Source organism: Nymphaea colorata, chromosome 3, assembly GCF_008831285.2.
Source record: "Nymphaea colorata isolate Beijing-Zhang1983 chromosome 3, ASM883128v2, whole genome shotgun sequence".
Classification (NCBI taxonomy): Eukaryota; Viridiplantae; Streptophyta; class Magnoliopsida; order Nymphaeales; family Nymphaeaceae; genus Nymphaea; species Nymphaea colorata.
Window position 1 is genome coordinate 3,268,393 of NC_045140.1, and position 14,219 is coordinate 3,282,611.

Genomic DNA, 14,219 nt, shown 5'->3' on the forward strand with positions numbered 1-14,219 from the left:
TTTTTTGTACGCGTAGATTTTTAAGTGCACGCGAAATGCGGTGGTTCTGTCGTTTTCTTACAATCTAGAAGACAGAGAACATGTCATATGATTATTTTTGCGAAAGCGACCGTGGATATGTAATTTATAATTATATTATACGATTTCCAAGCATGGTGATACGTCTTTTCGTAATATAATTCATACACAGCACCATTTCCGTATAAGTTCATTTAAGCGGTCACCATGGCCCCGTCCATTTCACGCCATCACTCTCTCCTGTTAATTTTGCTGTTACTTTGTTAATTTCATCTGGGTAATCTAGTGACGTCTTGTCCCTACATTTTGTTTTTATTGCTTGTGGCATTAGTGCTGTACATAAGTCAAGTCGAGCTCGAGTTGGGTCAGCTCAAGTTTGAATTAAAAAACTCGAACTCAAAATAAAAGTCGAGTTTCATAGAGCTCTACTCAACAATTCAGTGTCAAACAGCTCAAACTCCACTCATTTAACTCGTTTGTATTAAACATGCATCGTTTCTTTTCACTAGTTTCACTCTTTAACTCGATGAACTCGTTTGGTTACTACTCGTCTAATTAATTTTTCATTACAATTCGACATTCATCATATAACCGAGAGATGAATCAAATTTAAACGAGTTCTTGAGCTCGATTCGTAATAAGCATTTGAAAAAGAGTTTATTAAATATTAATTCGAGGTAGATACACCGGTATGAATTTGAAGCGGTCCTGTCGCATTTTCTAGTTGTAAAATCAGTTTCAATGATTTAGTCAATAGAAAATATGCGGTCGTGGGTTCGTTGTCAGTCAGGTCACCCTGACTCGAATCACTGTCTTGTTCGCGAACCCAAACACAAGCAATGCTGCCGCGATGAGAACGACGTTACGACGCTGACCACATCAGGTGGCGTGTAGGTTCATCGAATGGACTCATCGGCCCTCATCCTTGCTCCGGATAACGAACAACCACGGACCCCCTCGATTCCAAACTAAGTTTTTACAATTTTCTAATGTTCAGAGATGCATTTTCTTTGGCCGGACGCAAGTAGGTTGGATTAAATGCTAACCGGACCCAGTTGCATTATTTATGGGTGACCAACACGTTGCCTTTCGGGTCTTGAGTTGTGTCGGAACTAAGGTGGGTAGTGAACTGTCTTGATCTCGACTAAGCACACCCAGCCTTTAATGGCTCAAGAAAGTAGCACCCATAGACCCACTTTCATTTGTTTAAAGAAATTAACACCATATATATATATATATATATATATATATATATATATATATATATTTGTTGGTAGTGACATTCTAAAAAAAATTTAAGCTGGACCACACATTAGTCTTTGTTGTTGTGAATGTTTCTTCTTATTTTTTTCTCTTTGTAGGTCTAGTGGGAGATGATCATGCCCACCGCTCAAGTGGTGAGAGCTGAAGCTGCTCTTTTCTCATAGTCTTTAGGATCGAAGGCTACACTATGGTACCTGAACGAGAGATGATACACCTGCCAACTAGAGTGTCACGTGCTTCATTGTTTGCAGTATAAAAGAATAGTTTCCACGAGAATCGAACTGGCGATGTGGTGATTGTCACATTGTCCCCATCACTAGCTATGTTACACTTATTCAAACAAAATTTTATCATACTCAATGTATATGCACTATGGGTATATTGCTAAAAACACGCAGGTACCTAAGTAGTGGTATTTTGAGTTGTAACTTGGATATCTTTCCGCTCGATTTCTTTGGCAAGATAATGAACAATTCAAGCATAAGATGGGCAGCCTTAAGAGGGTTCGTATGGCACACTCAGGGGCAGAGCCAAGGGGGGGTCGTATGGGCCCTGGCCTACCTCAATTTTTTTTTTAGATTTACATGTAAATTTTACAAAATTTTACTTGTTCTATATAAAAATTTTAAAAAATGATATTTCAGCTCCAATCAAAATTTAGAAACTTTAATTTAACCTCCCTCACAAAAAAATTTTGACTCCGTCCCTAAACACAGTCAGATTATTTGACAAGCAGTCATATATCTGTTAGATGTGTCTTTTGTGCGAAGAAAGCATTGTCTTCATTTTGATTGCTGGGTGAGGGAATAAGTCATTCTTTTACTCAAGTGCAATTTTCCCATGTAGGAAGAATGACAAAAACGAATAGTTAAAATTGCGATTTTCTCATTTCTAGACGCATTTATAAAATTTGAAATATTTATACTTTCCGTACTTGTAAATTATAATCATAGAATTCATTACATATTTGCACTTTGTATTTGTCTTACCATTTGTCATAATAGTTAGCTGGTTTCTTCCATTTCTTTCTAAAACTTCATCAATTTTCATCATTTTTTTTAACTCTAGTTTTTGTTTCCACAAGATTTATAAAGTGCCAGTTTATGAACATACTTTTTTCTATCAGTAGGAGATCTAGCAACATTAGATAGCTAGTTTGACATAGCGTAGGAAAAACCTTTTCGTTAATTATCTTTCAGCCATTTGTTTAATTTACCTTTAATTGTTCTTCCAAGAACAGGCAAACATGTGGCTAGTAACATGAAGCAAGTGTTGCTCCAAATATCTCCACTCAATAAATTTGCTTAAATGGCTACAGGGAACTGCAATAGATGTACATCTAATTCATGAATTAATGTTCCGAGCACCTTATATAGATTATGGTGAAGAAGGTCTGATGTCATGCCTATAGCAAGAAAATATCAACTGCTTTTTTGTTCATAAATGTATACTAAAAGTGTGACAACATTGAACAGCTAATAATCATGATTCTTTAATGTGAACATCTTGCTTAACAAATAACATTGGATTGTGGCCAAGACAATTTTGGTTGCAAGTGTTTATAAAAAAATCGACATCTTTGCACATTTTGCATATTCAGATCATCGACAAGGTCCTGTTCTTAGTTGTCATCTACTGCCAAAATCTCAATATAGAAGACAAAAGGATTGATAGGAGGAAGATAGAAGGGAGACCCACTAAATGTACAAAATAATTGCATTTATATCTTCATCAATAAAGTGTTTTTTTTTTAATAACTATTGAAGTTTCAGGTGAGCAAGAGATTAACACTAGTGCATATAAAAGAAGTCCGAATGCCCCCCCCCATTTCCCTACCTGTGGGGTTCCTGAGTTGTGTATGACAATATTGTAGTACTAGAATCTATTGCATAAGATGTAAAGGTATAACACCCACATAAAACAAATTAGAGACCTACTTTTTGCAAGGCATTAGCCCGACCAGTTACGCTGTGCTCGTTGAGACAATAATTATTGAAGTTGTAAAAAAGAAAAATAAACTTGAGAACCAATTAAAGGTGTGGAAAAAACTTGGCCAACAATATCTACAAAGGAACAGATTGGATCCAAAATACAATCCGGATGATTCCAAATTATATCTCATTACATTAATTAAAGCTTAGAGGAGGTAAAATTCCCCTGGAGAAAGTCAAGATAAAAGCAAAGGGGGACAAACTATGGAATTTGAAACTTGCAGCATACACAGTTAAATATAGTTTTGATAAAAACAGATCTTAAGATCCCTAATTATTTGAACATGGTTGATGGTAGAGACATAAAATGGTCCTAAGAATTGATACTGGGGCTGAATTAAAAGAAGAAAATGAACATATCAAGTTAAACTAATGTTAGCATCAAATTCCCTTCCTCATTAACTTTCATGAACTAACACTTGGCAATGAGTAAGGGCATATGGGTGAACATGCAAAAAGGGCGACTTTGGAGGTAGTTTGGCAACAATAACATATTGTTACTGTCTCATGAATATATAAAAAGAAAAAACGGAACAGATTCATGCAACACTAGTTATGGTGCTATACGAATCTGCCCTATTTTTTGGGGTGGATTCATGCAACAGTAACTGATTATTACTATTGCCAAGCAGACTCTTGGTATCCTTTGATCAAGATATTTTTCAGGTGAACAAGAGGTTAAAAACACACAGTTTGGAAATGAGGCCGGAAGGCCCCATTCATCCCGCCAATGGCGGAAATATACATATTTAGCTTAAGGGCATTCACTATATATTTGAAGGGCATTTTATATTTGAATATGCAAAACTTTGAGTCTAACCAACAAATAAATAACGGATTTTTATTAGGTTGTGTGGGCAGTTGGCCACACATTCCCACAGCTGACTCTACCGCTGGTTCCCGCATACAAAACAGGTGACCTGGACCTACCCATAGAACAGGGGGCCTGGACCTTGCATGACCTTCTTCTACACAACATAGTCTAGATCAAGGATAACTTGAAACTTTCGGAATTTAACTTGCCAAGCTGTTGCTGTTTCTGCCTATGCCATGAAGAAGTCATGCATGTTTTCTGAGAATTTTGATAGCACATGAGCTACTCCAAGTCCATGTCCCAAACCGGATTTCCGCCATCAGTGATCTAATTCTTGGCCTTGACAAAGTGAGGCTTTCAAAAGGTTGTTCGACTTTTTTATAAACAAGTTAAGCTCGAGTTTAAATGTATGATCAAAATGTTAAACAAGTCGAATTCGAGTTATAAGAACTCGACTTGGCTCGACTACATAATGAATGTTGAATTATAAGAAGGGAGTAGTTAAATGAGTAACAACTAAATGATTTAATCGAGTTAAAAAAGTTAAATGAACGATACATTAATAACAGAAATGAGTTAAACAAGTCGAATTTGAGTTCAACATTGTACCGTTGAGTCAAGCTCGAGTTTTCTGAATTGAGTCAAGCCAAGCGAAGCATGAGCTATCTCAGCTCGAGCTCGGCTTGTGTGCAGACCTACCTAACACCGGACAGTGGGTTGGGGACCGAAATGACCAAAAAATTATTGCCATTAAAATAATGGCAGGCCCCAGACGGGCAAATGTGGAATGGAAAACTACCTCTATACAATGACAAAAATGCCCTTATTGTTGAACCATGGGAAGACGGCTTCTCGTGTCAACTACATAACAAGGGAAATGTGAGCGTAGGATGGCCACAGCATTTTGGCTTACTCATCATTAAAATTTTACTTATATTGACATAAATCTTCCTGTTGGCGTTTTAAATTAATTTTGAGAGTTAAAACTTTGAAGAGCAAGATAGTGAATTAAAAAAAAAAATGTTTCCCTCAGCAATAAATTAAAACCATGCCATGAAATTGGAAAACGTGACACTTTTTTTCTTGTCATTAATTAGATGGAAAAGGACCAATCTAATTAGATGGATAAAAGCATTACCCCATTAGGTTTTCTATACATACTTATTTATTTGTATTTATTTCCCCCCAAGTGACTATGACCTAGTACCTACTGCTTTTATGATGGTGCCCTGTACCTTTGTTGATGTTCAAATATAGCTAATAAAAGCGTAACCGGCCGGTTGACGACTGGTTACTGGTGCAACTTAAGGGGCTGTTTAGCATTAGGAACAACATATAAGTGTTTTATGAATCTATTCCAAAATTGGGTAGATTCATGAAATACTCGTTTGTGTGTTTCATGAATCTACCCCAATTTTAGGGTAGGTTCATGAAACACTCACACGGTATTCTAACTGCAAACAAACCCTAATTAACCATCGTATCGACCACATAAAATGGTCGCAGTATTGCAACATAGCTAGCTTAGCTAGCCTTCCAGCTAAATCACACACATAGAAGATAGAGATTCATAGGAATATGTTGTGGCTTAGATTTGAAGAAAGATTTAACTCTACTTAGTTAGAAGCTAGTGATCAGCATATTATTCATTAATATAGTATTTACCTCCAGCATAGTGTTTGAACTGTATCTGATACAGACATGAGAGATATATTAATGACATTTACATGTATTGAGGAGATCCCTCTAGCACTTATGCTAATAGGCACACATGTTATTTGCCTTGAATATCTGAATACAGTCAACTTCAAACCGACCAGTAAATGTGTGATTAGGTTGGTTAACACCAACACATAACACAATTGAATGAATGATTTAGATCTTTATTGTACTCATTTTCTATAATCTCCTCCCTTCTCCTACTGTCTTAAAGAGTAATTAGGACTAATCCCTTTGCTTTTGCAATTATGGTCAAGAGAAAAAGGATTAGTCCTACATGTGAGAAGAAAACAAAACGATTAGTTGGAGGAATCCATTTCTAAAATCCATGATTTCTCCATTGTCATCAATAGTCGTTGAAACCCCATCTGGGCCACGGCTTTTGAACAATAAGTTACAAAGAGAAAGCAAGAAGAATTTTGATCTTTTCATAAAAAAATTGTATTTTGAAATGCTTTTCAAGGCAGCCCAAGTGGGGACTCCAATGGATGGATCTGGTGGACTGCAGCACCTATCTTATTGGAATCCCGCGGTTCTCTACTTATGTATTGAATTTTCTTATAAAAATTTTTAGTTGTACCATCTTTTGGCCCTTCTAGAGCTAGTCAAACCAGGTCTTTTCTAATGCCAGAACCTTTGTGCAACATACAGCACCCAACCATCTTTATCGGGACCTTTTGATATAATATGATGAATGATTAAGAGAAAAACAAGGAGGAGATGGTGATGAGTATTTTAATTATTTAATATTACTTTACACATTTTTCTCATTGTTTTTATCTTAAGCATCCATATGTTTCAGATGAATGACCTTGGTTTGACAACAGGGTGACATATATATGTGTATGTGTGTGAGAGAGAGCGAGAGAGAAACCTTGACTGTGGCTATGTCAATCCAAAAGTCACCATAAAGCAGCATTTATCTAGCAGGTAGTTTGTCTTGTTTCTTGTTAACCAAATTAGTTTCATGTGAGAAGAAGGCAATCCAACTAGGAACTTATAAAACCTGTATTTCATCAAATACACAATCAGAAACATGATTAATTTGAATGTTATTATGCCTGGATCTTGATAATGGAGTGCAAATATGAATACAATTAGAGACTAGTTGGATTTAAACGCTATTGAATTTGCCTGTTGAGCGATCTCTTTCTGTCTTTAATGGTTGTCTCTACTATTTGTGCTTGCCAAAGTTCTGCCGGCTGGCTTTTGGTTTTTACTTGTTTGCTTAGTTCTTATTAGCTGTATTGTGCTGTTTGTAGGCCTCTTGGTCTGATGCATGGCATCCCCTTTTATCTCTCTTTTATTTGTTTGCAGTAAAGGCAGAGAGCTGGAAAGCGACCCCGTCTTGCTGAATGGAAGATAATATTTCTGTCTTCGTCGATGAGGTTGTGTTTGGTAAGGCATGTCATTCAACCTAACTCACATAGGTATCGGTATGGTTTGGGTAATATATATATATACATATATATATATATAAATATATAATGAAAGCAACATTTAAATAAACATGTGATATAAATAAAAGCATTACATGTTAATGAACAATAATTCTAAAAACAAAATGAAAACTGAGTTGGAAAAAGTTAAATAATGCAAAGTTAATTAGTTTGGATCAGTTCCAATGTAAAAAGTACCAAAGTGTATCTAAGTACCCACTTTGAGTATGGGTACGGCAACACGGATACGTGGACCTTATTGAAGTACCAATGTGACTTAACGGCAACACAACTACATTGGCCAAATTGCAATCCAATGTGAGCTCAGCAAGTGAATTCTAGATATTTGAAGACTAATAGCCTTTGGATTCTTAAGCACAAAGATTACTTCTCTTAGACTTGGAAAAGTTGCATTTAGGGTTTTGAGGACATTAGCCATCTTCAAGTTTGGTGAGTTGGTAATGGTAATTGTACAAAAATATGTGTCGAGTCTATAGACAATTGGGGTTGGAATACTCCATTACTTGCTTAAGGCAGATAAGCTTCAACAGTCAGTTGTCACAGTTCTGAATAATAGAAAGTTTTTCCCTGGAAGTTATTATCTTCACAGCCTCTTTCTCACCTTCTTTCTTCTTTGTCTTCTCTGTACGATGGTGATGATAATCTTTATTGGGTTGATTTGGTTAGGCTAGGTTTTCCTTTTTGCACTACTTATTCATGGTATCGGCCTCTAGACCAACATCTTGATTGTTTGATTGAAGAATTATGATTTTTAATTGTTACTTACCTCAATTGAAATGTATTTTTAGCTTAAACACGTTGTGATTCAGTCAGTTCCGAGGCAAGAGCTTGATGCTACGCCTCAGAGCATGGCGTGGCAACAATGGATTGTTTTGTGCACTACCCATGGGTTGTTTTTGGTGCCTTGGGGTGACATCCTCGTTATGTTTTAAATTGCATGTTGAAAAATGAAATAATCAGATGATTTGAGTGCTCAGGGAGGAGCAGCCACAACGTACAACACTATTTACCCTCTCGAGAAGACACCTAGTCCGTGAAGTTTTTATTGAAGAGATAAGGAAATGGAGGCAAAGCCTTTTTCAAACTTCTGAACCTTCAGGTATGCGAGAGCATGGCAAAGTTTTGACAGAAGCAGACCTCTGTTATCACATTTGCTTAGGTGTGACTTCATAGATTTTCTATGCCCATTTAAAATGCAAGGCTCCCAGACCAAGTCCAATTAGCTTTCATAATTATTTCATGCTTTCCAGATATTTTAAGGACATGCAGCTGAAGCTTATGATCTTGCTATTAACAATAAAATTCCTTTTAACACGAGTCTACTGCACTGGACTGGATAGTATACGAAGGTTTTCGCCGCTGTTGGCCGTAATCGTGCTTTTTGAATCCAACTTTGTATGTAACAACTACTGGTGCCGTGCAAGATACAACTGGGAGCAAGAAACAATCTCACTAGTTATCATACATTCAGTTGGTCAAGTTCAAAGAATTTAGAACACCCCTACGCCTATAACATGAAAGAAGAGCAAGGCTGCTCGGCTAAATAGCAGGAGTGGAGAATATGCGACTTGCTATGGCTTGACAATGCAAATTGTATTTGAACTAATAAAACAGGATCACCAAGTCGAGCATATATAGTCGGTAGGCATTAAACTCCACTCAGCTCATAGAAGCAGACACACTGATAAATATACTTCAGTTAAGTTTTAAATCATATAATAAATAGCAGGAAAGATTGATCAAAGCATGTGGCTTGCAGGTAATCCGTTTATGGTCATCATGCCTTCCAGCTTTTGACGGACTTTTCTGTAAGAGAACAAGCTTACATCTCAGTAAACAGATGAATCTCCAAAATTTTGTTACTTCTAGCAAAAAGAACATGTATTTTATTTAAGAAGCCCGCTGAAGTTAAATTCGTTTGAATTATCATCAAGCTAATTAGCCTAGCCCACTGGAAGAACGGTCAAGCTTCAAAAACCAAGCATGGACTGGCTTGCAAGCAGAAGGCATATAAAGGAATTCATGACTGTGTGTAGCACACCTCATAACATTGAAGAGAAACACCCGATAGTTAATATTATTTTTATCATTTTTTAGTACATAGTTTTTCCTTGGTTTATCATTAAGAATGTTTTGGTTTTGCGATGAACAAAGGATAATATTGCAATGAACAAGGAGTTACCAGGAAAAGAACGTGGAAGAAACAACCAGCAACAGCTTACAGATTTCCATGAGGAACACCTTTTTGGTAGCCAGCATAAGCATAACAAGAAAAATTCGAAGAATCTCCAGCTAAAAAGAACAAGCAATATCACCCAGGAGGCAAAGCACAAAACAAACCAGCTACCTTTGATCATAATGTGCTAGCTATTAAGCTCAACCTAATGATATCAAAAACTACGTATGAAGTAAAAAAGTGGGGCAGCAAGCCAACATTTGATGCAAATGTAAGCCAAAGTTTTAACATATGTAGCAAGACTGGTTGAACATGCACATCCTAGTTCGATGGTTTCAAACAGGTGGGGTGGTGTAGCATATTATTCTTGTTCTTCTGAGTAAGAGCACACAAAGATTTGACATAAACTCTATAGTTAGCTTAGAAAGCATGGAGAAGGTATCAACTATTAAGGTGATCGATCAATAACTAGCACTAAAAATTAAGGAGATGCGGATGTAAATCAACACTAAGAAGGAGGTTAAGATATTGGAAGCCATCTCCAGCAGGTTTTCCTTAATTATCCTGAAGTTGATGTAAAGTGGAAATCTGTCTGTTCAAGTTGAAAAATTCATTGGATATAATCTCCAATTCATGCTTGAGAATGTTTAGATTGTTCACCATTCGGTGAATTGAAAAAAAAAAAAAACTCTTTTTTTTTGGTAAAGGAAATAAAAACTAAGAATGCTCATTGGGGCACATAAACCTCACGCTTTTCACTTTTCATATCAAGTACTCTGAAGAAAAAATAAATTGATTACCAAATCTATAGAAAACAATTTGTTTATGAGACTAACAATATCTTTGAGTCATGAAAGCCAGAAAAAGGGGCAATCTAAATCTTTTTGAGTCATCCTAACTCAATTTTGACGAAGAGAGATCAGGGACTATACAATGTGAGCTACACCAGCCGATGCACATGGTTGGCTTAGGAAGCACCATGTAGATTGTCAACTGTTGCTGCACACTAGATTTTATTATGAAGAGTTTTTACAACTATATGACTTCTCATTTATCCTTTGCCACGTCAACAAAAATTTCACTTTCATTTAACCTCATAAGGCAAAAAAGGAAAGAAGGTCTCCACTGGGTTATTGATATTTTATGCTATTCTTGTGGAATAAAACCCAATTCAGATACCAAAGATGTCAATCTACATGTATAACAGATGTCTAAAGAAATCAAAATCTAAAAGAAAGTTTACTTGAAATTTTCTGCGATAGGCACTCCTAGACATTCTCTACAATCAATATACCTATCTACGCTGGCTTCAGGTACAAGTACATTTTTACTAAAGCTGTCAATGCTTTTCTTTGGAGCATCACATAGAATGCTTTAGTGTGAATCCCTATATATGTGTCACAGGATAGTTACCAAGCAAGAAAATAATCTTTGGACAATCATGATTTTCACCTATTGGGTCAAAGCATCAAAGCTCACAGAAAAAGAGCTTCTAGACACTCATCTCCTTACTATATTACCAAATTGTCTATCCTTTCAAAACCAAGCCTCTATAAAGGATATGATAAGGACCTCTAATAAGTAATTTCCATTACCAACTGTCTTCAAAGATGCCATATTACAGTTGAGTTGACGATGATGAATAGAACTGTTGTGAATAAATAACTTGAAGTATCTGTTCCAATATTATCCACGAAAAAGTTGGGACGAAGACAACAACATGAACCATCAATATCAATGGTTAAAAAAGAAGAAAGAGATGACTTATACACAAAATTTTCAGCAAGGCACATACTGATGAATAAGGATCAACCACAACTGAAATGGCTAATGATGGTTCATCGCATGAGTTGCAGGATTCTGCCTTGACGCTCTTGACCAATAATACAAAAAAGATAAAAGAGCAAATGAAAAAAAAAATGAGCTCAGACAAATTGAAGAAACGAAACAGAGTCTTTAATGTAAGTTTAATTCCTCATGTTTTAAGCTGTGGCAATTGACTCGCAGGAGGCAAAATAATGCAGATACTAGACAAATGACTTTCATTATGAATCTCAAAGGAAAGAAAAATAATGCAGGCTACAGGGAAGGGGTCTTGCTGTTTGCTGAAGAAATGGACAAGACTATTCCAGTACACTAAGAACGGGTCCAGAGTTCAGATAGCCAGATAAAAGATGCCATGTTAAAGTATTCTAAGTTTTCAGGATAAGCCATTCTCGTCGCTATACAAAAGAGATAACAAAACCAAATCTGCAGTTTATACAAAGAAGATATGCAATATATGAGCAAATTTGAGAACACTGTTTGATTTCCATGTTGTCATTTTCGAAGTAGCATCTAGAGCTTCCGATTTGCCACCACAAAGGGTGGCATTCTACTGGTGAATGTAAATGCAAACTGGACCACTATCAATACCCCTGTTTGTTGGTTGCACAGCAAACGGTAACCATGGTCTTGCTTTGTTATTATAACAAGTGAGAAGCAAAGATAGAAGCGGTTCCATGTCAACGGAAAAAAAAATTCTAAATTTTCCATCAACAAATGCCCTCTTTGATGTTGATTTTTGATCATTCAGAAAGGGAGTAAAAATATTATGAATTGACACGAACTGAAGGATGATTCTTATTACCATGAAGATTTACAACACTATATTCAGGAAATGATAATGGATGCCCGCCACATGATTTAAACAAGACCAACCACAACCTTTTCAGGACCAAAAACTGTAGTTTACACATGCCCATTCATACTGCACAGATACCCAAAATACTCACTTGAACAGGAAACAGACTGATCCTCCCAAAACTAACTTTTGCAACCTAACCATCATTATCGTCAAATATTTGAGATAGTGTTCATCCATCCAAATCCACTAAAAGGACGATCACCATACCTTCAAATTTGCTTTAGTCATACTTCTCCCTCCATGAATAGACCAAGAAGAGTACCCAAGAGAGGCCGAGCATCAAATCCCCAAAAACCTGCCGAGGCCAGTCGCCAGCCAAATCCTCCAACCGACGCTCGAAGTAAAACCTCCACATCGCCATTAGAAAATGAAGCAGAATGCACCCTTTGGCGAAGAAGCTCTGGAATTCGCGGTCCTTAGCGAAGGAAACCATGAACAGAAGCAGCCCGATCGCGAAAAGCAGCATACCCGCTAACGAATCGGAGGTCTGTATGAGCAATTGATCATGTGGGGTCGATCCCAGAAGCTTACCTGCGGTCTCCTTACCATGGCCGACCACCGCGATCTCATTTCGGTAGAACATCATCAATGCTCCACAGGTCGTCGCAATCGCAGAGTGAAGAAGGCACATCAGGAAGAAGCTGGAACTCCCCATCAAGAAGACGAAAAGCAAAAAAGACACCCCGATTGCTACAACCCTTCTCCAATAACACTGACACAGTGCTTAAACACTCAAACTCAAACTATGCCGTGACACCGGCAAAATTATTTTAACGAAGGGCCCAAAAGCACCAAAACCCACAAATTATCTCCTACAAATCAATGCATGAAACCCACCCCTGACCCCAATACCAGACCTAAAACCCATCGCTTCGTAGCTTATGGGTCTCTAAAAACAGCAAAAACTGGCAATAGAAAATGTGGAGAAATCCCAGAACTCAGTGGGGTGGAACAAAAATTAGCAGCTGTGTCTGACCTCTTAGGAAGATCTATCTTGAACCGAGGAGTGGATCAGAAAAAGCGTATGGTGATTGTGGAAGGGATCTGCAGGTTTCAAGTACCAGAATCAGAATGGACGTACTAATACCCTAGCTTTTCCATGGTTGGAAAGAGTCCACAAATACAGAAGGAGATGAAGAGGACGGGGAATTTTTATTGAAGGCAGACAGGTGATGAAGAAGGTGAGAGAGAGATGTGCATCTTTGTCTGTCTGTTCGCCTTTCTTCTTGTCTAAAGCAGAACAGTGGGAAAACTTTGCCTCTCCAATTACCACATCAGAACAGCCTCCTTTGCATGGCCATCCAAGTGTAATTGTTTATTCCAGAAGATGATGGATGCGTCAGTCACACCTTTTCTGCCATCGGAGAACGATTATGTTCATCTATTTTTCGGGCCTCCAGTTTCTATCTCACGCCAAAGTTAAATATTTCTTTTACGCAGTTGTTTCCGGGTTTTGAAGATTACATGATCTCACATTTTTATCAAATGTAGGGAAGAAATGGAAAGAGATAGACTAGAAATTATTATCATTCATTCCATTCCTTTCATTCTTTTTTTTTTTTTTGGCAGTTGTTTCTTCATATGTAAATAAATGATCCAATTTTTTTAATCAAATGTAGTAAAGAAAGGGAAAAAACAAAAATGAAAGATTATTGTATCATCCACTCCATCCCGTTGCGCTGAGATTATGGCATAGTCTTTTGAGCGCGTGTTTGAATGTGACTATAAGACGGTGTTTTGGAAGCGAAAAAGATTCCTTGTCTTTAAAACGCTCTTGAGACTTTTGTGTTAGTGGTGGGCAATAGGTGTCTTTATTGAGAGACAAAACCACCCAACTTTTCTTTATTTCTAGGGTTTGGGGTTGTTTGAAGACCCTGGCCTTAAAACCATGTTATTGTTTTCAATGTAGTACTGAGAAATTGAACTGAAAATGTGTTGTTACCTTTATACAAGCCAACCAAATGCTATGTTACTTGAGCAACACATGATTCCCTTGAATTTTTTTTCACCAAAAAACAAAAAGATATGAAACAGACCACTAGGGTTGAACACCAGTCGAGTCGATCCCGAGTTCAGTCAGCTCGAGCTCGAG

At 37.1% G+C, this 14,219-nt stretch overlaps 1 protein-coding gene across 1 annotated transcript; it reads right to left on the minus strand.

The window, feature by feature from the left end:
* Positions 1-8,900: 8,900 nt before the first annotated feature.
* Positions 8,901-13,539, minus strand: LOC116251199 (uncharacterized). The gene is made up of 2 exons (XM_031625317.2): positions 12,335-13,539; positions 8,901-9,071 (listed from the first exon to the last, which is right to left on the minus strand). Exon 1 carries the CDS (start codon positions 12,780-12,782, stop codon positions 12,348-12,350), a length of 435 nt encoding a protein of 144 aa, XP_031481177.1. The 5' UTR covers positions 12,783-13,539; the 3' UTR covers positions 8,901-9,071; positions 12,335-12,347.
* Between the last annotated feature and the right edge of the window lie 680 nt (positions 13,540-14,219).

What these genes read in the sequence shown, in the direction of transcription:
- LOC116251199 (XM_031625317.2), bottom strand. Translation starts at nt 12,782, where the DNA reads ATGGGGAGTTCCAGCTTCTTCCTGATGTGCCTTCTTCACTCTGCGATT.